This window comes from Monopterus albus, unplaced genomic scaffold (assembly GCF_001952655.1).
Source record: "Monopterus albus unplaced genomic scaffold, M_albus_1.0 scaffold42.1, whole genome shotgun sequence".
NCBI classification, from domain to species: domain Eukaryota; kingdom Metazoa; phylum Chordata; class Actinopteri; order Synbranchiformes; family Synbranchidae; genus Monopterus; species Monopterus albus.
The window spans coordinates 816482-843085 of NW_018127922.1; the positions used below are offsets into that span (position 1 = coordinate 816482).

Below are 26604 nucleotides of genomic sequence, written 5' to 3' on the forward strand. Positions count from 1 at the left end.
CACAGTGAAACTCTTCCATTTCCAGTGAAGGTTCGACCATTTTGTGAGAGGGACCCCGTTTGTTTGACCGACTAACACATTTCTGTTCAACAGGCAAAGGCGTGTCACAGGGGGCGGGGTCTGGAGCGGCCAAAACACAGCCTGCCCTCAGCCACGTCACAGTGGGCGGAGTCTGGAGCGTTCAAAACACAGTCTGCCGTGAGTGCTTTTCGTTTCCTGCCGTTTGTTTGCGCCTATTTATTTTGACCCTGCGAGTTATTCTAAATACCTTTTACCTTTACATTTATTTGCTCTTTTTATATAATGCGCTGCTTTCCGTATATTCATCGCGAAACAGGTTTTGTTCCGAGACCGTCTTCTGTTAAACATCCTAATGTTTGCTTGTTTGTTGGTTTCGGTGGATATGGACTAAATTAAAAACTGTATAAATGCACCTTCCGTCGAAAAGATACTCTGCATTTGAAATCGAAGAGGTAAGACTGCTTGAGTAAAGGAAAACAAACAAAAGAGGAAGACAAATGTTTTCCTCTGCAGCAACAACGGTGCAACAGAAGCTGCTGCAGCTGCCTCCTATTATCCCGCCTGGATCCAGCCCGTGGATTTTCCACACAGCTGACCAAGAATAAGTCACGTAACAGTGTTTTAAACTTTGCAGTTTTCGATCCCCCTGCAGAGTCTAAAAAATGGCGATGAAGTACGTGATACTGCGCGCGTAGCGTCCGCTTCCTGCTGCATACATTGGTTCTTTGAGCAGTGGGGTGATGAACCGTTTACCAGTTTAGCCTGGTAAACAGGCCTTATTGTTTGACCTCAGACTGAATGCAATGGACAGTCTTTAGTTTATGTGAATGATGTTTTCACAGACTTAAGAGAAGCTTATGGCTCTTTAAGGCCCATTTTGTGTATACCAATCTGCTCCTTTCATTTTCTCTTGGGGTTTCACTTGTTTCCTTCTCCACCTGTATTAGGTGTGCGTGCCCTGGGTGCAGCCTGGCCTGTGCTGTGGTGGCAATGAAGAACCCAGGAGCTGCGGAGGGCCGCCGACTGGTTGGCCTCCTGGAGGCTGCTCTGGTCAGGGAGGCCCGCCTCTGGAAGGTAACTGTCTTCAAGAATGGATGCATCCAGGTAAGACAAGTGGTCTATGAATATGTAGTAATATATGGGACAATTTTGCATTTACAGTTTGTTTAAATGTGCAGAGAGTAGCATTTCAGTCTGAGTAAATCATTACTGCAGCCATTTTCAGATGGTGGCTTCCTGCAGGTATAACTTATTAACCAGTGGTTGTCTCCTTTGACCCCTCAGGGCACTGACATCTCTTCATCCCAACACCAAGACATGATCCTTTGGCTTGGAGAGATGAGCAGATTGTTCCAGTTTTGTCCAGAGACCTTTGCACTGGGAGTCTGTATCCTCAACCGTCTGCTGTCCACTGTCAAGGTAGACGGCAACATACCATAATAGTCCCAAATTTGTGTCCAGTATCTACTGTAAATTTACTCTTTGAGTAAACATAATGGAGAATTTCCCAATTAAAACCTGCACAAAAGACTTTTGAACCCTAAGCAACTCAAGTCTGCATTCAATGAAAATATTCATCTACAGTATATTTGACATAAGATTGTAGTCTGAATAGAGATGCACAGTGGATTGTGAATAATTGTATCTTTACTTTAGTCCATTAATTTAGCAAATTAACCATATAAGGAGTATTAAAATTTAGCTTGAATTGGAACAACCAGTGCATCACAAAATCAAACTCGGGTCAACATGGCTGACCTTTCAGTGCACAATATGCAGCTTATGTTTAACAGTTTTGACATCAACACATTTTAAGGTGTTGACAGGCATGATCAGGGCTAATAGTTTGTCCTTGGTTTGTTTCAGGGAGAATGAGATTTGTCCATTCTGAGCAAAAAAAGTGTAATTATCTGATGAAACTATTTAGAGCGCTTGTATCCCTCATCACTAGAATTGCTGCTGAGAAATGCCAACTTCAGTGTGCTCTTTTTAAAGATGCAGTTCCTGTGAGTTGGAATCTGTAAAAGAAGTGAGAAGGCATCCCTAAATATTCCCTGAGGTTTCACAATCATAGATCTTTCTGGCTTTTTTGTTTGTTTTGTTTTAAGGCCCAGCCAAAGTACCTGAAATGCATTGCTTTTACCTCACTGGTCCTGGCTGCCAAAATCAATGAGGAAGATGAGGTGAGCTCTCCCGTCAGAATACACAAAAACAACGTCAGCTTTAAAAAATAAAAAAAAACAATGCACCGACTTCAATACTATTTCAAAACAATACATTTATTTGCTTCCCTTTGTTGGTGTCTGGTTGAACAGGTAATAGGCTCTGTTAAAGACCTGGTTGTGCAGAGCAGATGCAACTTTTCCACAGCAGAGATTCTTCGCATGGAGAGGATCATTCTAGACAAGCTTCACTGGGACTTGTACACTGCAACACCAGTTGACTTCATTCACATAGTAAGTTGGAATTAAGCAGACAGACAAGCAAACATAACAGCCCCCACCCCACCCACCGGACCTGATGTGTCAGAGCATCTCATAGTAGGCTGCTTTGTGAATTCAGGTCCTGCGTTGCTTAAAAACACAGCAGTACAAAAAGCACACATTACACCATCATGCTTGCAACCACCGCCCCCACAGTAAAGAATTGGTCCTCGTAGAGATTGTGCATATATTCGATTTGACTCATTGTGCCCATGATTATTCTGACCTCCATTCATTCCTGGTTGGAGTGTGTTCTTGAAGTCAGGCTTCTCACTAATGCAAGATCAAATTAGAGGACATGTTAGACTTGCATTTGGTTTTCCAATGCGTCAGAACAAAGTTGAGCACAGCATAATTAAATATTGATTTTACTACATAATATTATGCTGTTGGACCTCAGCTGTGATCACACTGCTACAGCAAAGACATTTTATTATTTCTAAGTTCTAATCTATAATGGAACAGTTCAACTTGCTTTAAACACCTGCTAAGTGCTTTATGGTCACATCATAGTCTAAATGCTGTGTAAAGGTCTCTTTCCAATCCTGTGCAAAAGGGACAAAAGCATTTTGGCGAAACCCAGTATATCCCAGGCCCAGTACCCGCATCATGTGTCCATGGACAAAAAGCAATAAAGATATGTTTGATCTGAATAGAGCTGTATGGCATTCCTCTTAACCACATAAGACTGCATTTACAAGCTGCCAGCAAAACAACAGGCATGTTGCATATCAGGCCAAGGCACTTCTAACTGTTCCCCACAGCCCGACACTGCAAGAATATCTCTGCTGTCAAATCTCAAATGTAACAAAAATGTGGACGGTGTGGGTTGTTAGCATATCAGTAACATGCTGTGGATCGTAGAGCCTGCTTCTAACGTCAAAGCTGACATGTCATTGTTAAAACAAATCTCATGCTGTGTTACTCAGTTTATGGCACAATGTTGTTACATAGCTAAAAAGCATATTGATTGAATGAGGAGGCAGAATAGGTTGTAGGGCAGCAGTCGGATGCTTTATGAAGACAGCCTGTAATTTTCTTGGCAGAAATAGTTCACACATTGTATTGATCCACACTTGGAAGGTTCTCTGCTGAGAAGGATTTCTCAGCCACGATTCATCTGTAAAACAGATCTGACAGTGCTTATTAAAAGATCTTGATTTACTCACCCAGGAAATACCCCCACCTGCTTTGTTAAGTCTTGTGAACTGGACTGACTCGTGTCACTGTTCCTCACTTTTGGTTTGTGGATCTGACTGATACTGGTGTCACAGGTTTACAGTGTGGATCTGTTACTGTCCTAGCACTTCACTAAGTAATACAAAATACAAGACTTTTAAAGTAAAGAGACAACATATTAATAAAAACTATAATAAAATAAAGACATTTTCTCTTTCTATATTATTCAAATAAATATTTTTCAAATACTTTTTACTATATTAGATAGCTCACATTCATATTCCCCTGCCCTTCCAAAATAGTGTTGTTCTCCATTGTCTATAAAACAGCAATTATTAAAATCTCTCGTGTCACAGACTTTCCACTCTGACTCTTTGAAAGGCAGAATCAGATCACATCTTTCACCATCTGAGATTGTATCATGAACTCCAAACACACACCATTTTCTTTGCTTGCTACATTACCCTGAATTGCCTATATTTCCAAAAGAAGGAAAACTTGAGGAAGAAACTTTAGAGAGTTCTAAGATGAGCAACTGTTTTAGTGACTGCTTTTCAACTTTCACACCACATCGCTCAATCTACCTCCCAGGGAACTACACCCATGGCTTATTTTGGCTTTAACAAAGCCAAAATATATAATATATTTTGGCTTAAACAAAGCATGAATTAAGGAAACTAAAAAAAAACAAACAAAAAAAAACCATTATGTGCAAACTAATGGATGATTTTCTTCACCAGCCACTTGTCGACATCTTGCTAGCACTCTTTATTTAAACCAAAGAACAAAGTTGGCTTGCTAGCCTGAGCCCCTTGGTTTCAATAAAGCAGCTAACAAATGGTTTCATAAAAGTATGAAGAAACTTTTTAAAAGGCAAAGTACATAGTTTTTTCTACACTGAACTCGGGTTCAGGTTGCGATTTTAAATTCCAGCTAAAAACAGGAACACAGAAAAGCACTGCACATATGACGCAAGATAAACAGTTATCCCTCAGGCAAACCGGGGTCTTGATTAGTAAAACATGATAGTGGGACTCTCTGTTATTCAAGGCTTCCTCCTGCACAGAGCTTCAGCTTTGAACCTTTACTGTAACCTAAGGAATGACGGAGAGACAGTGTCCTGCCTGGGTGAGAACAAAGTGATGACTGATACATGATTGGATGTTTTTAAATACTTAAGAATTGTAAAGACAGAGGTACGGGGTAAGCGATGGATGAATGGACAGTGAGACAACAATGACATCATTATACTAACATTTTCGTCTAGTTTATCATCATTTCTCTATCTCCATCCTAGTTCCACGCCCTGCTCGTCTCCAGCCATCCCCACCTCATTCTGTCCATTGGGCTTGGCTCTGACATCAGCTGGGGTTCGACAGCCAACCCCGGCGTGCTTCCCACACAGCCCGAGCATCAGAAGAGGCCTCCGGGCTTCCAGGCAGCACTGTGGACCAGGCAGGTGCAACACTGTATGGCCTGCCACCAGCTTTGGCAGTTTAAGGGCTCCACATTGGCCTTGGCCATCATCACTTTGGAGCTGGAGGCGCTCACGCCTGACTGGTTCTCCGTCTTCACTGACCTGCTGAAGAAAGCACAAGTAAGAGAAATACACATGCCTCCTGGGAAGGCTTATCCTAATTCTAGTTGATGTTTGAGTGAGGAGAGAGTGACATGACATCTTTATTGGGGGGCTGAATGCACCCATGGGGAAAATGTACACTAAAGTCCAATCAATATTACAGCATGTCTCTCACTGGTCGATTTTAGTTTACTAATGATATGTTGCAATCAGCACAAACATTGGTCAATAAATAATAAATTGCAGCACAGAAATGCCAACGATAAGTCTGAGGCGATACAGAAACCATTAGTTTGTGCCCCAGAGAGCACAGACAGCTTTACTGAAAGGTGCTTCAATCAGGTGGTTTTAAGAGGTTGAACATGATCACTGTGTGGAAACTGAAAGAAATCTTAGTCGGATTTGACAAAATTATACAACTTCAGATGCCAGTGTACAAACCTGCACTTGTCAGTAAACCATATGTTACAAGGTCAGATACTCCAAGCTGGATCAAAATATACCCGTTCCTTCCCTCTCTCAGGTTGATAGTGCCGAGTTCATCCACTGCAAAGAGATGGTGGACGAGTACCTACACAGCCTTGAGTTCTCCCTGCCAGCCAACGCTGTCTACATCTTCAACAGCACTCAGATCCAGGAGGAGGAGCCAGTCTGGAGCCCCACACAACACCTCAGCCAGACCAGGAGGGGCCAGGGCGCAGGAGAACAGGGGGACTCGGATGAGTATTATGATGGTTTTAGGTGTTTGTACAGCGAGGAGACGAGCCCCGGGGCGGAGGGAGGCCATGTCGAGGGTCTATTTGATTCCCAGCAGACAGACGTCTCCCCATGCCCACCGTTGCACCCGGCTGTCAACTAGTAGGATGTTTATTCGTGCCATCCATCTCTTACAGGTGCACAGTGCTCTCATTCTACATTTAGGATGTTTTAGAGCCTCAGTCGTACATTTCACTTGTTACTGAGGTGACTGGCTTAATGACTTCCAAATGTTACTCGCCTGTTGTAATATTTAGGTTACATATAAGACTTGGAAGAATAAAAGGTAGAAATGCATTATTTCTGGATTGGATAAAGTCAAATTAAGTAACTGTTCTGTGCACTTGTCTTCGCATAAATGTGAATCTATGTCACTGTATGAGTTCACCTCTTATGATGATGCAATAACTTGTTCTGTGTCGTAGCTCGGTAGTTGAGGAGAATTTGGTGCAGTTATTGGTCCACTTAAGTCCTCTACTTGTTATTGATGCCATATACTTCTTACTTTTTAACCTTCCTGTCCTTTATGTCCACCACAAATTGTCTTAATAAGTTGGTGGTAAAGGATACTTGGGTAGTTGTGAATTTTTGTGTGTCTGTTTTGAGTACGGTTGAGGCCAGGAATGGCCGTTAAGTTTGAGAGTTAATTTTGTTGAGGCATCTTGGTGCTCAGGCTCCCACCAGAGCCACATAGCACTTTGAGAAAAAAGACAAGCTTTTCTTAATGCAAAAAATTATATATTTTTATCACTTTAATCTCTTACATACTTGTATTAAAATTGTGCTGTGTATTTACAAAAGCTACATTTTGCCAAAAAGCTTTAGTTTCATGGCTTAATGCTTCAGCCTGTGTTGATTTACTTTATGCAACTGTTGTCACATATCAAGCAAAAGCATCTTGGAGAGATGAGTTCAATACTAGAGCAGAAAGGGTCATTTTGACATTGTGAGATCATCAGATTAGTGATCCAGCAATATTTTGTTCTATTACATACTGTACAAAAATGCCTAATCAACCCAAAATGTTTTCACATTATTGATATTGAAGTATTGGGATACAGGTATTCTATTTAAATTTGTAAATATAGCCCATGTAGACTGAAATGCTGCCAAACCATGGTAAAATGTAAATATAATTTAATGGTTTGGCCAGAGCAGTTATTTTTTTATGTGAACTGGTTACTGTTTGATTTCTCAACTCTAAAGTCCAACTGGATGCTACACCAGTGACTAATGTAAAGGTTTTGTTTGTTTGTTTATACTCCTTCAGATACTGAGGCAGCTGTCTCTTATTTTGTCGAACACAGAAATAAAAGCTGTGACTTAAAGTCTAAGGTGTCATTTTTCTGGTTTGTTAACATGAAAAGACAGCAGCAGGTTGGAGAAGCCTTCCTGTGGTTGAAAGGCTGCAACGTTTAGTCCTGCGTCATATGAAGAAAATGAAAATGCATACTCTTGTTTTGTCCAGTGGTGGAAGAAGTATTGAGACGATTTACTTAAGTAAAAGTAGCAATATACTGCACTGTAAAAAAAAAAAACTCTGTTACAAATGAAAGTTATGCATTTGAAATGTTAAAAGTACAACAGCATTAGCATTAAAGTGCTAATACAGACATGCACATTTCTTCCTTCACACCTTTGGCTAACACAGCACAGTGGCAAAAGCAGTGCAGACTATGTGCAGACTGGGCAGAAGTTACATGGATCTTCAGCTAAACACAGGAAACGGTCACAGCGATCAAGCTGACAGCTGCTGAAGCTGGAATACGTGTCTTCACCTGCCTGCATTTCATTTCCCTCCTGGTTGAAAGTCATCAAATAAACTACAGCAGTGAGACATGTCGATGTCGGGAGGGGGTTTATGTTTATTTCCATTGATACACAGTAAATACAGCTGCTCTCTTCATCTGAGTGTAAACTCTTCTACACTGAGCCGGAGCTTATACGTTTTCCTGAATCTTGTGTGTGTGTATGTGTGTGTGTGTATGTGTGTGCATACTGGCTTCATGTAATTCTGTGTCCCCAGTGCCGCAACACTCAAAGGTTATCTCTCTTGTTCACAAACAAGTTACATCACTTATGGACAAAGTCATGTGTGCTTCTTACAATAATATATTCAAAAATGAGTACATTTTGCATATTAAGATGGGCAAGCTCTAAAAATATTCACATACATTTAGTGAGTTAATATGAAGCAGCAGAAGAATATTGCATATTTTTTTATTAAGTTTAAGACTAAGTTTTAGGTTGTCAGTACCTATGTATATGCAGCAATATATGCAATACTGTATACAGGTACTCAGTTTATTGTTTGACAATGTTATTTAAGTGGATTACTTGGGCTCATTCGATACAGGGATCTATTGTACTACTGTGAAATGTATTTAATCTAAATTCCAATGACTACAAAAAGGTTAAACAGCTACAGCACACCTGCATAACATTTCAAACAGTTCAGATATTTAGAAACCTTTGAGAGAGATCTTCAATTTAAATCAAGCTCATCTCCAATTTTGTTAAATATATTATTTTACTCAGGTGTATGAAAGTGTAGTACCAACAAAGGCTTGAAGGATTTTAATCTGTTGTTTCTATGTAAATGGTTGATGGTAAAACACAAAAACCTGCAGAAAATCTCAAACTCAAAACATAAAAAAACAAAATGCATATATGTAAAAAAAAGTGTCTAAAATAAACATAGAATGAAAGATCCTGAATAAATGATAGATGACCGCTGTTGGTAAGTGAACAATTTTTTCTCATTATCTCTCACCATCTTTTCTCCCCTGTGACTTCATCAAGATCATCATCATCCTTAGTGTCTTTGGTCCATGTGCATGTCAAAATGGAATGTCAAAAAAACAAAAACAGACAAACAAAAATAAAATAAAAAATGTTGCCGGTGCTATGGTGATGGAGGACACATCCATGGTCGTGTGTGGGAGGGTAAACAGCGCCCATAAATTAACTGAAAAACAATGACAAACAATAAACAAAATAAATTGAATGAATAAACAATTAGGTAATGCATAATAAATAATATCATTTTTAATTGTACAGACAACTAAGAAAGCAGCATTGATGCACAAAGTAAATAAATACCAGTGCTCGCATTAGTAAACAGAAAGCATGAGCGATTACAACTACATTCACTATCACGTAATCTGCCTGCAAGGGGAGCTTGACGTTCTCTTCTGGCATCACCAGACTGTGTTCTCTGAAATGCTGCATTGTATCTGGAACACTGTCAATATGTTTTCTCAAGTGTAAAATATCATCAGACTCAAGAGATGGCATAAAACACAAACAGAACACTAAGGATGTGCAGGAACCCCTTCACAAAACCACAAAATGGAAGATCAGCTGCCTGCACTGACCCCAGGGGTGAGCAGCCACAAGATGGAGCCACATCCTCACATGAATCAGACCTTAGATGTTCAACCTCAGACAGTATGACTGGCGTGACTACAAGTCATGTGCAGATCACACCACACTGCATGTGTTTTCAAATCATTTTTAAAGACCCAGGCAGCCATTAGCTTCGGTTGTCGTCAGCACATCTTGAAAATTAACGCTGCCTTGAATAAGTCATTCATGAAAATGATATATTGAGTCTCCAACATTCAAGCTCTAGAAATGTACTATACTCATGAGCTGCACTAAATGGCAACAAGTAAGTTACCACCTGAACCTGAACCCATGAATCCGTATGTGGCTGAAGTTGTCATTACCAAGCCACTGACATTAGTCCGCTGCTGTAACAGCCTGCACTCTTAAGGTTTTTCAAAAGACTGTGGAAGCTGGCTACAGAGATTTGTTCTCACAAAAGTATTACTGTAGTCAGACACTGAGGCCTGGTCACAGTCAGTACTTCAATTCATCCAAAGGTGTTGGACAGAGCTGAGGACAGGGCTCTGTGTGGGCCAGTCAAGTGCGACACTGGAAGCACACCTACTGTCTTAAAGACGGTCTGCTGTAGCATTACAATTTTCCTTAACTGGAACTCAGAAGCGTACTACCCTAGACCAGGAAAAACAGCCGCAGATCAAAGGTACACAAACGCATGTGGACATGTCTGTCTACATACCTTTGACCAAATGAACCAGAAGGAGCAGAGTGCCCCTTGAATGTAATAAATACAGAATCACCTGCCTTGGAAAACGGCCTGCAGTAAAGTCAAATATGCGTGATGTGTGGCTAATGAGCTAAAAGATGAAAGGCCTGTATTATACGTGTTCCATCATCAATACATGGTATACACTCTCATCACTGAAAATCTGTTTTACCCTGTGTGAGCTGTACCCTGAGTTACCTAATTATAAGCCAAACTTTTGAGCAAGTCCACCGCCTCCTCTCTGAATATCCTGAATAATTAGAGCAAGGCAACAGCAAAGAGTGAAAGGACAGGAAATGTTAAGCTTAGGCGGGACAAAATGGGGAAGAAGTTTCTTTAACACATGTCAGGCCTTTATAATAGCTGAAATGCCTGTGTTGGAGACAGGTAGACAGCAGCACAGCACTTTCAATTTAAGGCTCATTAATGTGACACTTTGCCACGGACTCAGCAGAATGCACACCTCCTGCATAAAGCTTTGTAGCAGGGGCTAAAGAGCAAACAGAGAAGTGTGAGAAAAGTGAGAGAGGCGTGTATACAAAAAAAGGAAATAATCTCAGGATTTAAGGCACAAAAAACAAACAGGACTGGTTAATGGGCGAAGCAGGGTTGGAAAAGCATCTCCCTGTTATGGAAAAGAAGTCTGAGGAAATTCAGAAGGATCATCTTACTTTTTCCTGTCCTTGTCTTTCTTGAGGTGCTGAGTTAAGGACAGCGTCTCGGATGCCGCTTTCTTTCTGTTGAAGGCATTCATCTCCTCCTCCAGGTCTCTCCGCTTGTCCTCCACCTTCATCCTCTCCTCCTGGTGCATTCGCTTCAGCTGGTCAAACCTGTCATGCAGCTGAGAGGGATGTGATCCACGGACACGAACAGGATGACAGAGGAAAGACATGAGAACAAACAGAAAAGGAAATAGAATCAGAAGACAGAAGATGAACAGCACCCTTTAAGTTCAAAAATATATATAAACAGGGGATCAAATGACTGTGTGAAGTGAAAGGGGCCATTCATAGTAATAAAGTCATAAAGAATTACCACCTATCTGCTGTTTCCTCCAGCTCTACACAGCACTGTAGTCTGTTATGGGACACTGTTTTGGTGTTAAAGCCCATACCTCAGTTCTCAATAACCCTATTTCCACAGCAAAAGCTTAATAAAGCCATTGTACCCTTCCTGCTCAGCTCCAAACCGCAGACAAAGTTAGCAGTTAGGTGTAAAGAATCTCACACATTTAGCTGCTGGAGTACTAGACATTTTTCTCATAAGTAAAAAAAAACAAACAAACAAAAAACAAAAGAAATAGAAATACACACACACACGAATGCTAATATTAGTCCATGGCTACTGAATGTGTCAACTGTGTAATATGAGAAAACATAACAGCTTTATAAAGTTGATGTCAACACTGTGTTTACAGGTTGTTCTGCTGCCCACAAATGGCCATAAAAATGCAGCTTTAAAGCCCAGTGTGATAGTTTCCCTGGTGAAAGATCATGTTTAATTTTACCAGTGCTGTGACTCCAACAGGATGTAGCAAAGCACTGTTATTGTGTAATATACTGAGATCTATAAGATTGTTTGCCGTTTAATGTCATCCAAAGTGCAACAGGCTGCAGTCACACTGAGTTTCTGAAAAAGGTGCTGCTATTGTCCCAAATTACCACATCTTTTACAAAAGTGCCTCTGGTGATGTGGCGTTATATGAACATTTCTGTGCATATCTGTGGTTACTGTGACTATAACCATAGTTTCACCTGAGACTGACCTCTCTCTCCTTTTCTTTCAGTTCTGCTTCCGTCTCTTTTACTTTGTTGACAAACATCTGTCGCATTTCTTCCTCTTTATGCTGCAGATCCCCCAGGAACTCTTTCCTCTTGGCCTCATATGTCTCTTGGAGACTGGAGAGAAGAAAAGAAAGCGCAGAAAAGAGCGAGTGTGAAAACATCCAAAAATAGAAGAGCTACTGCCCGTAAACAAAGGAACCTCCCCCTGCTCCTGACACTGTGGTATGTCTGTGGTTAGGGATTTTAGAGCGTGTGTTGTCACTCTCCATGCACACAGTGAATGTGTCTACTGCGTGTCCATCTCTCCCTCTCTACCTGAAAGGCTGGCTGTCGGGGTCCGTGTCTTTAAAACCCATCTCTTCCAGCTTACAGCGCCGGTACAGCTCGTAGTGACGAGCGTGGGTCTGCTCCCTCAGGTCCTCCATGTTGACCCTGATCAGCATCTCTCTGAGCTTTACAAAGTCACAGTGGCTTTCATTCTCGACTAAACAGGAAACACACACACACACACACACACACACACACACACACACACACACACACACACCATAGTCAGGACAGCAGTTGCAGTTCAGGTGGTCATATTAGTTCTTCTTCATACACATTAGGCTGGCAAATTTTGCCTTGCTGTTTAAGACCTGTACAAGTACATCAAAGCTGCAGATGTGCACTTGTTTTGTTGCAAGTTCTGAATCTTTGCTTCTCACGTTTCATTCTGTGTCTGGCTGTACTCCTCACTGCTTTGAACATATTTTAACACCCCATCTGTCACCCTACCCTTCCTTCCTCTCCATCTCTGTCTCAAAAACAGGAAATTACAGCACATCGTTACAGGAATGTGAAGTACTCAGCATAAAATACGCTGGATGAATCACATTTGGATTCCGTTAAACTAAAGAGAATCTAACAGTTCTCTAAAAACAGGAGATGATAAATTTGCAATGCTGGGGCAACTCTAACAATTTCAATCCGCTCCATGTCCAAGTGGCTCTCACAGTTAAATGAAATCATGGTGGGGAAAACCAGTGGGAAACACAGTAATACATTTGCTGCTAATGCTCAGCCACAATGTTTCTGCAGGGTTGACCAAGTTAAATTTAAGGCTTTTACAGACCTTTCCAAAACCGCATTAAATGCAATTTAATAGCTGTTTCAAATTCGTACAGGCCAAAGTATTAAAGAATTATGTATTATCCGTAGGGATGATATGGACTAAAATGTATTGTTATATCACATTTTAAGTTTAAAGCAATAATTCTTTATGATACATTTAAATAAATGAACACAACCTAGACTCAGATAAGTGGCAGAAAATTGAGGAATAAATTTACCAATAAAATATGATTCAACGACTTAAGATTATGCTAAAAAACTGACATTTGTCCTTTAGAGAGACTTATAAATCCCTATAGCAAGAGTAACAATGCTGATAATGCTGGAGAAACTCAACAAAAAAGGACTGAAACTCTGTCCTATGCACTTTTTTGAGGAGAGTGAACATCCTAAGCCTCTCTCTCGCTCCAGTGTTGCACTTTTCAAGTATTATTATTACTTATTAGTAGTAGTATTATTGTGAAAAACAAGAAACGAGTGACCCTCTAAAACATACAGTCACAAGAAAAAGTAAAGGCACTGTGTGCACTTTTATAAGACAGATAAGTCATGATCTTTCATGTCCATCACTCTGTATGTTTAATGGATATGTTCAATAAAGGCTTTGGGAAAGATCAGCACTGTTTTTTAGTTTGTTTAACCTAAGTGTACTCTGGCTTCTAGCTGCCTTCAGCACAATTTACTTTGGGTGTGTAATGCCCAAATGTCCTGCCTGTCTGGACAGTTCAGAAGTCAGAGGAAAATGAAGAGTGCCATGAAGCCAGAATCTCCAGTTTGTGACCTGGAAGAAAACAATGCCCTTACTTTTAGTAACTAGATCCAGTCAAAGTAGAAATGACTGCCTCCATTCAGTAAGAAAATGTGATCAACCTGTTAGCAAAATTCAGAATATATGATAAAAAGGGTTTTTGTGCTGTCACAAATCTGATATGTGTGGTGGCCAAGTGCACGTGCAGAGTGAAGGCATATGGCCTGTCATGGGCTGGAATACATGCCATGCCTGGGGTAGCAGTGATGGTGAAGGGTAATGCTGTATGTCGCGTTTAAATACCACCACAAGCCCTGGGCTCTGAGAACGTAACAACAGCAATAACGGTGCTGAAAGCACCCAATTAGCCTGGCATGGAGCTTGTCCGGATGAAGGGAAAGCAGGCAGGCTGCAGTGCATCAAGAATCAACTAAGGAATAAAACTCTCCTTCAACAAACTAGGACAACTAGACCCAAAACACATCTTTAAAAGCTCTGAAATCACAGTGGTGATGCAGCTGTATGAATCCCTCACGCTTATTCTTACTCCAATTTGCTGGGCAACCACATATCATTAGTGGGAGAATACAAGTAAAACCAGACGTGAGCTGTTCTCTGGGCTGGATCCAAGCTACTGAAATTGCATGTTCATTTGGCATCTAATAGTCTCTCTATACTGGCTCCCCCGCTGAGGCCTGAGTGAGGGCCAGTCCTCTGACAGACTGCAGCACTGAGCCCTGCAGGCACTGTATCTGAGCACAAGACTGCAGACACACAAACACAACATGAGAACAGAAACATACAAACAGAGGAGAGCAGAGACATGTTGTAACACAATGAATGAAAGTAGACAAATGAGCAAAATTAAATTACATGAATGAACCGAGTTCACTCTTTTGCCTCTGGCTGATCATCTGCTGCTGTTTTTTTAATCAAGGGTTCAGCGGTCGACACAGCATTATCTCAACTACATAATTATTTATTTCTATCAGTCTGTTTTCATCCGTACAGACCTTCAGAACATGACCCCATTGTTTTTCAAAGAAATTAATCTACCCTCTCTTTATTCAAGCTTTGCCAAACACTGTCTCCATGTGTGGTGGTGAATCTCAAGAGCTGGAGGGAGTGAAAAGATCAGGCCTATTGTTTATTACTAGTCCATTCCTGACTTTCACTCGTGCATAAAGCTGCTGATGACTTTGCATTCTGAGGACACGTGGATGAAATGAGTGATTATGGATTGTCATCACTTTGCAAGCAGGTTAACCAGTAGCATAACCCTGGGCCTAGTGAAAGTTCTATATTTTCATATATATCCCCTTTATTGGAATTATCTAGCTTAATCATTTCTGACACATTTAAATAAAAGCAGTTTTTATTTTACATATATGAACAGTTTTGTCTTGAGCTGAAACATTTACTGCACATCTACACAGATGACAGGTGTTTTTTTCCAACTCCATCATCCTCACTTCTCTGATTTTTATGCTTCAAGGCTATTTTATTTCATTTTACACATGTAACTACAGTAATTGTGTTTTGGGCTCTGAGAGTTTCCATAAAGCAGGTGACCTAAAATCAGTACTATGCCAGACTACCTCCTGTGGTAGGGACAGACGGAACAACAGGGCTGCAGCTGCTCTGCTAGCATGCTGCTCATCCTACACATTCTTCATGGTGTTTGTTGACTGAGGGATTAGTCTGTTAAAAAAAATTTATCTGCAACTATTTTGACAATAAAAAAAACTAGTCATTTTCAAGAATAAATGGCAAATATTTGCTGCTAGCTTTTCAACAGCATCACGTTTGTCTTGTATACATTTGCCATATTGTGATATATATACTGATTTTTTTAACAATCCCATCCAGCCCTAAACTATCCTTCCAAAAATACTACAACCAAAAGAAACAGCTGAGAATTAAATGCATTAAATGAATTGAAGTCAGTGATGAATGACAGTGTTCACTTACAAACACCCATTATGTGTGCAGTTGAACAAACACACAGTAGCTTGCAGAGAAGAAATTCAGAGATAACACAGCATCAAAATCCTGAGAGAAGATAAGCATGCACACACACACACACCGACCCCTTCAGTTACTCTAGTTGTCTGGAGACAATCCTTCTACTGTCTTCCTTGGAACTTTCCCATGGCTCTTTCAGAGGTTACCATAACCCATTCCTCTGACATTTGGCGTCTACAGAGTGTTTCCACTGACACAGACCCTCCTTTCAGGCGGGTGATTGTCCAAAAACACTCACATTTCTGTCCTCTTCTGCCTTTCTCTTCAGACACTATGACCAGTGGTCGTATGAATGACGAGCCATCAGTTTCCAAATGTGCCTTACTACACAAAAAGTAGTTTTCTTGCGTCAACTGCTATCAGTCGACTGTTGTTAAGCAGAGATGGACACCCTTGATAAGATAATCAGATGCAGACAACAAAACCAAAAGAACAAAACAAAAAAGTACCAATAGTTTCTCCCATAATTAATCATTTGTTGTTTAAATAGACATTGTCTGTTTCTCCTCTAGAAGACAACATCTGGCATTTTGTGATTCTCTGAAATAATCAACATTTTAAAGATAGTCTGCTTTCATTTTTTTTTTTTTTTTACTTTTGCCTAGGTATAAGTCTTTCCATCACATTAATTGTAGCTGAAGAATGATAAAATAAGAAATATCCTTGGTGATAGAACCCCAATGAAATGAGCTTATAGTAGAGCCAAAATAATTCTCTGTACACTACTCTATTCTGTCCGCTACTGGACTGAACTATAGTTTCACAGTGACTGATGGAATCCAGAGGGGTCTGTCCCACAGGAGACACAGAGCAAGCTTTATAAATAACCACAGAGTGTCCTCTGAGGGTTGGGGAATGAGAGCGGTCAGTGGATGATGGAGAGGGGAAAGGAAGAGTCAGCAAGGACACAAAGAATGGAAGGAAGAGAGAGATGGAGGGAGGGGACGAAGGAGAGAAAGACCTTCCCTGAGAGTGCAACTCCCATCTGAGGACTAGCATTCTCACAGCATAACTCTGACATTATTACATTAAATTGTTTATCCTCATTGACAAACGCAAAGGAATGAGCTGTTGGGAAATAAAGATCCCAAAATCCCTGACGCAGGAGATGATGTGCATCACATGCACGCAAATAAACAAAAGGCAGAGAAATGTACAGTATGGTACATACATGCAAAGAAAGACATACAACACCATATAATCACAAGCACACACAAACACACACAGGCAATTTTCCAAAGCAAGCCCTACCCACACACTGCCTTCATTTTGTAGTGTCACTCTGCACGGAGTCAAACTTGCAGGCAGCCGTGGAGGCCACTCCACATTAAGAGGACAGGTATAAACAGGAAAACTGTTGGATGCACTCACTACTCTGTCATGAGCAGGAAACATCTTTCACCATGGGTACTGATCAATGGGTTGATCAGCTGTTGCCTTATGGTATATAACGTACCATTTCGCCATATGTGCAAAACAACTAATTTAAATTGGATCAAGGCTGCAAATGACAATTATTTGACTTGGAGATAAATCCACTGAATATTTTCATGATTAAAGCAATTAATATTTTGGTGTATAAAATGTCAGCAAACAGTGATCTAAATTTCCTAGAAGCCATTGAGACATTTTCAAGTGTCTTTTTTTTTTTATCCAAAGTCCAAAGTAGAGAAATGGGTTAAACATCAGCTGACCCCTTCATGTACTCACAGTTGCATTTGCTTGAGAAACAGACACAAACACATACCGATTAACTTGCTTGTGGACTGTTCTCACCTTGCACAACTCCCCAGGGGTACTGTCTGGCCCTCACTGTTTTGTTTCCCACTTTGACCTCTTCCACGCTACCGACCACCGCAAATGGCAGATGGGCCTGCACAGGAAAAGAGGTTAAATTAGCAAAAAGGTCACAAGGTCACAGGTGTAACAGACACATAGCCATGGACTGAATCCTGGTTTCCTCTTCTCTGTCCTCTGAGTTACACTTGGTTAAAAATTATTTTCCTAGTCACTTCATGCCAATATTTTTATAGCACAGCAACCATTTAACAAGCTACATTTCACTAGACACAAACACACTGAGTTATAGCAATGATAAAACAAAAAAGGATACATAAGAATGGAGCGTTTCACTGTGGCTGACATCTCTTATCTTTCACAACCACACCACACCAGAGCAAAGTGTGACCGTGTTGATATGTGAACTGCACCACAACTCTGTTTAATGTTTAACATGTGGCTCAGTTGGGGCTTAGAGACCTATTTTTTGAGGTGATTAGACACACAGACACAGACACTTTCTTATTGCTCTCCAAACTGTTGAGCCTCATTAGGTTCGACAGTGTGGCATCTTGGGGAAAACATGGAAACATGCCCGATAAGCAACCTCAAAAATTAGGTGGCGAGCTGAAACCAACTGGCTGGTGTGAGAATTTATAATGCTCGACTTACATTCATGGAGGCGTTGATCTCACTGACTGCTTCATCGTCAGTTGGAAACTGATAAATCTGGACACCGTTGCTCACGAGCTCACTCATGATCTTAATTTTGAACTTATGGAGCTCACTCTTGGAGATTGTGTCTGCTTTGGCAATGATGGGAATGATGTTGACCTGAGGAAAGGATGAGGGGGGAGAAGAGGGTGATTGTACTCATATAAACAAAACTATTAAATGTGTAGAGCATTGTACCACTCCTGTTTTTATGGTGAAGTCTACCAAAAAATGTGTAAGCACTGAACGCTGCTTTGTGGCAAGTGTATTGAATTGTTATGTAATAGTTTGGTGTAAGATGCATCTTCATGCCTGATGATGATGATCACAGCCAACAAGACAAAATGGGACAATAGCTGTCAAGATCAATATGTTGAAAGCAGATGCACAGACAATCAAACCACTGTTTTCAGTGAATTACACATTAAAGCAATTAACCTCCCTTAAAAAAAGCTAAATTAAACATTCTGAAGACCCAATTAAAAACAAAAACCAAACTAAGCAATCTAATTATGACTGAGGAAGCACACACGACCATATTCAGCCAAACTGTACCGTGAATAAGCTCAGTCAGATCCCCAACAGATACATAAAGCAAACAGTGATTATGAAAACAAACTAGACTCCTTCTCCAATCAGGAGCAGATGTGCAGAAATAAACAGATAGTTTGTCTGCATTCCTCTGTGCGGCCGCATCACTAACTGGGAGAACAAGGAGGATTCCCACAGATTCACTCATCAGTTCCATAGTGCGCCTCAGAGCAAGAGCCAGAGCCTGCCACTGTAGGAATCAAATTACAGGCTCATCATACTTAACTGGATCATTAATTTGCAGCAGGGTGGCCAGTATCATGTTTTAACAAGTCACTAATCACTATCCAGGGTTAACAACAGATAACACCACTCTCAACTGTGTGGCCACTGAAGCAGATGGGAGTTAAATGTCTTGTTCACTTCCTAAAACCTAGTTTTTTCACCTGGCTACTATTAGTTCTTAGTGTTTGTTCTGAATAACTAGGAGCAGCTGACTGGCAGCTGTAGCCACATCAAAGCAGTTCACATGTACAATAATCACTTATTAGTTTAATCTTGTTCAGAATAAATATCTGTATATGAGAGGATAGAGTGTCAGTGTCCAAGGAATATAATGCCGATATATTTTGAGCCTTAGTAATGCCAAAAACAGTGCAAGTCTAACAGATTTTGTAACTTTTATCTCTTATACATTTGAGGGATGTGTATCAATGTCTGTCAGATTTGTACCAGTCAACTACAACCTCTGATTCAATGCTAACCAAAAAGAATAATTGAAAAACACTGTGTACTATTAGTGCAAATTATGCAGCATTTTAAATGTTAGTAGTAAATATTAGTCCTTGTTATCCAAATGATACAAACAAAATCCTACATTCTACTATTAACTGGTAATGATTCCACCTATTCAAGAAAAAAAAATCCTTATTTAAAACAAAAGACAACTTGTTCAGACACTTATCTTGCTTCCTGCCTTCATCCACCACAGACCACACTCATTCTGGTGGGACTTCAACCATACTCTGTAGGGAGGCGTGATTTGTTCCCCATTTACAAGAAAAACACCATTGTCTAGCCCTGACAGCAAAATCTACAGTCTGGGGGAAAAGCTGCTTCTGGTCTGCTTCCCTGGTTTTCCCTGTGACAGGGCTCCCTGTCAGACAGGACAGCTCTGCTCATTTATCTTTAGTTTCCAAATAGTTGCTAATATTCACATACACAAATGTTTCCTTTGGCATGAATATAACACTGCACAAAAAGCAAAAATGTGACTGTGGACCGTGATTTGTTCCCATGAAGATTTTAAATGTCTCATGTCAGTGAAGTCTATTCATGGAAAACAGAACATACTGTATGTGGAATTGTGTTTGGACTTCAATCTTTGCTTTTATCATTTAATTTAGTGCTCAAGTGATTGTCAGAAAAATTGATCACCATCTATTCTGATAATCATTTCAGTCACTGATCTAGTAAAAAACCACTAATTTCAGCTTGATTAATATGAGGACTTGATGATTTTCCTAGTTTAATAGTTGTATAAAGTTGGGCTTTGGAGTGGTGGATGGACTAATAACCTGTGAAAAGATGAGAGGCATTTTTCTGTACTTAAAAGTGAATCAACTACTTGATAAATAAACTGTACAATGAATTAACACTTAAAATAATTACTCTTAAGCCCTACTTAATGTGCGACTTCACTGGGCAACCTAGGTAATTTCTGTGGTCCACCTGTAGCTGTCGAGAGCTTAGAAGTCATAGATGTAAATCTGCAACATGTGCAAAGACTTATGTGGCCAGTAGCTGTTGTAAATATTGCATCGGAGGTCAGAGTGGTGTTCACTGTGGCCACCCACTCAGGCTAAGACTGCCACATTGGAGGTTCACATGAGAGTTTTATTCATATAAAATGGTGGGCCAGTTTAGCCGGGGTAGGCTGCTTTGCTTTCCCTCTTATTAGGGGAGAATCTAGCGGGTAAGTTGCCATATAGCTCATGGAAACTGTCTTGTGTCTCTAAAGGGATAACGTCAATATATTTTACTCAGGTAAGTTGCCATGGCTTGCTTCAAAGCAGGGTGAACAGAGAGCTGGCAGTGGATGCTGTGGTGGTTTGGATGGCATCCGGAGACAGTCAGCAAATATAGCGTGCCAGGTTTCAATCTCTTTGCTGGCTGGTAAAGACAGCACAGAGGCTCAGTGGTCAGCACGGTCACCGCACAGCAAGAAAAGTGCTGAATTTGGATCTGAGTAAAAAGTATCTGTCTCTCTCTCCCTCATATATATATATACAGTCTTATGCAAAAGTTTAGGCACCCCTTGATAAATAACAGATTTTGGTGATTTTTTATTTGAACAGATGTTAACACAGTTTCTCTTGGAAATGGAAAAAATGCACAATATTTTCTGCAAACAGTGATGCAACACCACCAAGACCTGCAAAGTCTAGTCAAGAGACACTTGATTACAATATTTTTCTGAAATCATAAAACTATTAACTGTCCCTTAGGAGCGACAGTTGGCTAAGATACATGGCTCATTGTTCTGGGACATTTGGCAGAGATGCACAGCCGTGCGTTGATAATTGGCAGAGGTAGGTAGTCCAGCAGGTTTCATTCACAAGCTGACCATCTGCTTTCGTCTGGCTTTATTATTATTACATCAACAAACACAAACAGGACTAAAGCTGCCACTTTGTCATTCCTACAGCAGTTTATATACATGCAAATATGGAGGAGGCAGAAAGCAAAACCTCAGGGAGCTGAAATTAAATTTGACTGATAATAAAACTCAGCTAGTGAACCTTACAGTGTTATAGACTGGATGTAAACAAACATATACACATAAAATCAAATAAACATTTCCTAATCAATACGAGATGTTACATCTTCCTAACAGGTAACAGTCCTTACTGGCCTTCAAGTTAAACACATACAGAGCTAACACATAAACATGCACCATTTCATTTTTTATCTGCCCCCTTCCCTGTCACTCATTCTCTTCTTATGAATATGTGCTCTGAAATGTTTTGAGGATCATTTACCTTCCTGAATTTCCACATTTCCCACACTTTGAAACCATGAACTATTCATGGTTGTTTCACCTGTTTACAAAAGCACTTTATGAAAATGTAAATCAGGCTGAATTCACTTGTGTATTATCAAGCGCAAAGAAAACATCAACAACTTAAGGTGTATGTAGAGAATTCATTAGAAATAAGGGATCTGGTAGGTAGCATAAGCAGCAGTAGCCACACAACTTTAAATAGGAAAAAAATCAAGGGAAATGCCAGCAATAAACACTAAACACTGAAGAATTCTCAAAAATTAAACTACTAAATTTTGACAAATACAAACTTGTTCTAGTTTAGACCTTAAAACTCATTTACTTGCCCTTTCTGACTCTGTCCTTCCCCACTAACCTTCAAGCTTCAAGTGCTGCTGTGATGAGGTTTTTATCCTCCCATTTCCTAATTGAGGCCAAGCCAGGATTTGTGTCTGAACGCTGCAGCTGACTGGATGCAGAACAAACCCGAGAACCAGCGACCAATAATCTGTGCAGTCATATTCACACAAGGGCAATAAAAAAAGTCACAAATCAGTGTGGTGCTGATTGTGATTATTGACTGGTATACAGCTGTGTGTTGACCTAATAACATATAAGCTGTATCCCATGCCTTCCCAAAAATCTAAGCTGTTAAAGTCTAAACCTCAATCATTTTCCACAGAAAAAGCCACAGAATGGCATGTGCATGTGTACATTCACTGAGACAGTTTTCTTTTAGCTTTATCCTTTTGGGAGAGCCCACACCCTGTAAACAGATCAGGGATCTTCACATGTCAGTGAAATGCACACTGGTCACAGTGAAAGGGCGGTAGGATTTCAGCAACACTGATACTATTCACAGACACTGAGAAAGAACTGAGAGTGCTTTAGCCAAAAAGGGAAAATCATATGGATGTATGCCAGTGTGTTGATCGTGTATACCTTGCTGTCAAGTTTTTTCATAGTGACGAGGTCCAGAGACTTGAGGGAGTGTCCTGTGGGGGCGATGAAATATAGACAGATATGGATCCTGGTGTCGTGGTAGTTGAACAGTGAGCGTTTGATCTTCAGCTCTTCCTGAAGATAGTTTTCAAACTGAGTGTCGATGTAGTCAACAATGGGCTTGTAACTGTGGAGGCAGCCAAAAAGAATCTGTGAGGATTTATATTTTAGGGTAAAAGCTAAATATTTGTCTTATTATTCATGCACTGGCAATGCATATAAAAGGAAATATGGATTTGTCACTAGGGAAATGAATTGAGACAGCTATGTTTTCTCTAACCGTGTGATCTGGTTCTGTGCCAAGATCTCAGCTTAGAGCTATACAGCTGAGCACTGGAGAATCTGGTTGAAATACACCCCCCACCCCCCACCCACACACACAAACAAATAGCCCGTGGAGCCAACAGTGTCACAGTAAATCTGTGAAAAATTTGCTGTGTGAAAATGTCACAGTTTTACAGTATTTGCTTGTGAGAGGTTTGTATGTGTAGGCAGACGCTTGATATTTTTTAGCTATCCACAACACTGTGTATGGCTGGCATTCTTAAGGACCAACTCTGGCATGAATCAATAATCAAGGAAAATAAGTGATTATTTAGGGGCCACAAAAAAATGCTCAAAAACCCATCAGAATACACTTTGAGGTGACACACCGGGATTGCTGCAGAGAGGGAACTGGAGACTCTTTAACACATTGATGATGGCATGACGCATATTTTGAGTTCTTCCATAGAGATGCACTATAACATGCTTCACATGGGGACTCAAAACAAGACACACTGCTCAGGGTAGAAAGAAAATGCCTCTGATTCTGCAGTACATTCAAGTTCAAATCTCAAATTTCAAATGTTCTTTATTACAAATGCAACCTTGTTTTTGTTTGTTAATGCAGCAGTACAGTTTCTTTACGCAAGGTGGTTTAAAGTTCTTCAACTCCAAAACAGTCACCTGACTTGGTCATAAGACAGCTCAAATATGTTTAGGCAACAATCGCACTGATCTTGTTAGGAGACACCTGCGGCTTGAATGTTTACAGTCATTTGTCCTCTCCCGCCACATCTACCATATCTTCCTTCTCCTCTGTGGACTGCATTCAAAGAGCGCTGCAGGGTCTGTCCTTCAGCATGTTGGTTTGTACGGTCTACAGTGAACGCTGGCGCGTGACAGTGCTGTTTACCGACTAGGTCACAAGAAGAACACTCCGTCCTCTGTCTGAATTTAAAAAAACAACAACAACAACTATTTCCTCATCCTATTTCCATCCTACTAAAAAAAAGCAACATGCGCAGAAAGCTGGACTGATATTGTGTATGTTTCTCTAGGCTACTTGGACCTAGTTTAGAAGAAATTATGGTGTTATCTTGCAAATAGAAAGCAGGGCTTTTTGGATAAGGACTGACAGGAAAATTTGCCTTAGCATCATCTATTATCATATCATTAGCCCCTTTTACACTGCCCATTCAATGCAGGAGTTGTCCGCCAGTTTTCTGCCTTGTGTGTGTGCGTGTGTAGCACTGTACACAGACAGAAACACAGACCTGAAGCTGGATGCACATATAGTAGGCTACTGTGATTCCATTTATACACTGATTTCCATTTATAACTATAACAAACAAAATCAGTTTGCCACAGACTTGGTGTAGAAAGGGGCTCAGCTGTGCTCACCTATCCTCTTTATTGATCTGATCACCAAAGCCAACAGTGTCAACAATCGTCAGTTTGAGGTGGACGTTGCTTTCTTGCAGGTCGTATGTTCGCGGCCGCAGGTACACTCCATTCTGATAATGGCTCGCCTCTTCGTTCTCAAACATGGTGTTGAAGAGTGTGTTCATTAACGTAGACTTTCCAATACCAGTCTCCCCTGTGGATGGTAGGATTAGAGAGACAGGAGAGAGAGAGAGAGAGAGAGAGAGAGATCAGTCACTGGAAAGTAATTCTTCAGGTTTTTACTGCAACATAAGTGAATTTCCCTCATGTCAGGAAAAGCAACATCATGCCACTGTTTGCCTACACATACAAATGTTCAGCAATTACCACATAGGAATTACATCAGAAGCTCATTGTAATGCAACAACACGCTCTCTCATACACACAGTCATTTGGTACTCACCTACGCAGAGAATGTTAAAACAAAACCCCTGTGTCACCGATTTGCTGACCAGTTGGTCAGGGAGGCTGTCAAATCCAACATGGCCACCCAAATTTAGGTTACGCTTCTCTTCATTCTGGAAGAAACCAGAACAAGTCATTAAAAGCCTGACTGCATGTGAGGAAAACATACGTGGGGAAAAATATTAGTCTGAGGTAGGAAAGCTGGGTGGCACGGAGGCTGAGGCTTTCACATTCCTGTGCTAATGTAATCAAAGACTGTTCATTTTGCAGGTCTAAAATCCATTAGCTGACATCATGAATAGGTAATTGGGGTGTGGAGTGAGAACTTCAAGAATAGTCTCTCACAAGCATGAGCAACTAAAGACATTACATTTGACTGGGGATAAAAGTCATTTATCTAGTTGCAGGTATAAAAACTGTACACACAATCACAAAAAAGCAGGAAGAGCTACAGTTTAGCAAAAGAATAATTACAATTTAATCTCATAAATATTTCAAAGCTGCTCCGTTCTATCACTTCAGCACTGAGTTACCAGAATAGAAGGATTGTGAATACATGATATGACACCATTTACAGTATTTCAAACCTTTATCATCATGTTTTCCAGCAAAAAAAATGTGCAACAAACTGCACCAAATAAACCTGTAAGCAAAACCAAGTGATCCCCTGTCACCACCATTAAAATAAATTTTGGCAGAAACCATTCACATTCACTCTCTAATCAATCTGCATTTAGCCAAGAGCATCCAGGAAGTAAAAGCAGGATTATGATACAAATCTAAACAAAGACAAACAGCAATAGTGGGATGTAAACATTTATCTAACCCATCTCATCAGGAGGTGGGACAGTCAGTGAGAGAGCGTGCTGAGAGGTGAAGAGAGGGAGCAGACAGCACCTTGGGATGAATGGGGCCACCCGAGCTCCTCTGGCTCAGCCAAGGAGAACTGCATACTTGAAGGCTGATGTCACCGAGTCCAAGCAGCCTGAGAGCTCAGCTGAACACAGCCCGAGACGAGCTCTGAATGCACAGCAGATGAGTTAGAAACCTGACTGAACGGCACAATAGTGGATGCACACTGTGTGTGTGTTTAAAAGAAGTAGAGCTTAATGTGTCAGGCAACACAGGCAGTAATTTGACGTAGGCAATACAGGGCTGAGCTGTAGCACTGAGTGTTCATTACAGGACATTAACATGAAAAAAATCAATACGAGCTATAAATATGCTTTAAACATTGTAAAGGTGTTGTTTGTAATACATGCAGCAAAAGGAAGCATGTTTTATGGCAAGTAAGGTAGCAGTACAGACACTGACAAGAACGTGCATTTATTTTTAGCTGCTGTGGTTTCCTGATGGAACAATTGATTTGATTTGATTTGATTTATTCTTTCAAGCATGTAAAGACAGTTGATATGTCAACACACATAATTTTACACATATCCAACAAATGCTAATCCAATATCAATTTGCTTATACCTAGTACATGCTTGAATGGAGTAGGAAGAAGTCAGACTTATCCAGTCCTACCCCATGACATCATCTTACATCATTGGTTTGCAAGCAGTATCTCTACATAAATAATTATCTTCTACACCACACAAGTAATATACTAAAAAAATAT

The 26604-nt window shown here is 40.5% G+C and overlaps 2 protein-coding genes across 4 annotated transcripts in view; one reads left to right on the forward strand and one right to left on the reverse strand.

The window, feature by feature from the left end:
- The first annotated feature begins 206 nt into the window (after positions 1-206).
- ccni2 (cyclin I family, member 2) lies at positions 207-4660 on the forward strand. Its single transcript, XM_020599781.1, has 5 exons — positions 207-473; positions 969-1125; positions 1306-1440; positions 2130-2204; positions 2337-4660. Exons 2-5 carry the CDS (start codon positions 1012-1014, stop codon positions 2490-2492), a joined length of 480 nt encoding a protein of 159 aa, XP_020455437.1. The 5' UTR covers positions 207-473; positions 969-1011; the 3' UTR covers positions 2493-4660.
- Positions 4661-4756: 96 nt separating this feature from the next.
- Positions 4757-26604, reverse strand: part of septin8a (septin 8a) — a 33774-nt gene continuing 11926 nt past the window's right edge. Inside the window, exons 2-10 of one of the 3 annotated variants that reach the window (XM_020599767.1) lie at positions 24982-25096; positions 24537-24732; positions 22812-22998; positions 18254-18415; positions 17579-17675; positions 12232-12400; positions 11898-12030; positions 10804-10973; positions 4757-5265 (exon numbers count right to left, since the gene is read on the reverse strand). In XM_020599767.1, coding sequence (XP_020455423.1) covers positions 5097-5265; positions 10804-10973; positions 11898-12030; positions 12232-12400; positions 17579-17675; positions 18254-18415; positions 22812-22998; positions 24537-24732; positions 24982-25096 — 1398 coding nt within the window. In that variant the 3' untranslated portion in view covers positions 4757-5096. Of the gene's footprint in view, positions 5266-8710; positions 8987-10803; positions 10974-11897; positions 12031-12231; positions 12401-17578; positions 17676-18253; positions 18416-22811; positions 22999-24536; positions 24733-24981; positions 25097-26604 lie in introns of those variants that run through there. The other 2 variants (XM_020599768.1, XM_020599769.1) reach the window with 2 other exon arrangements.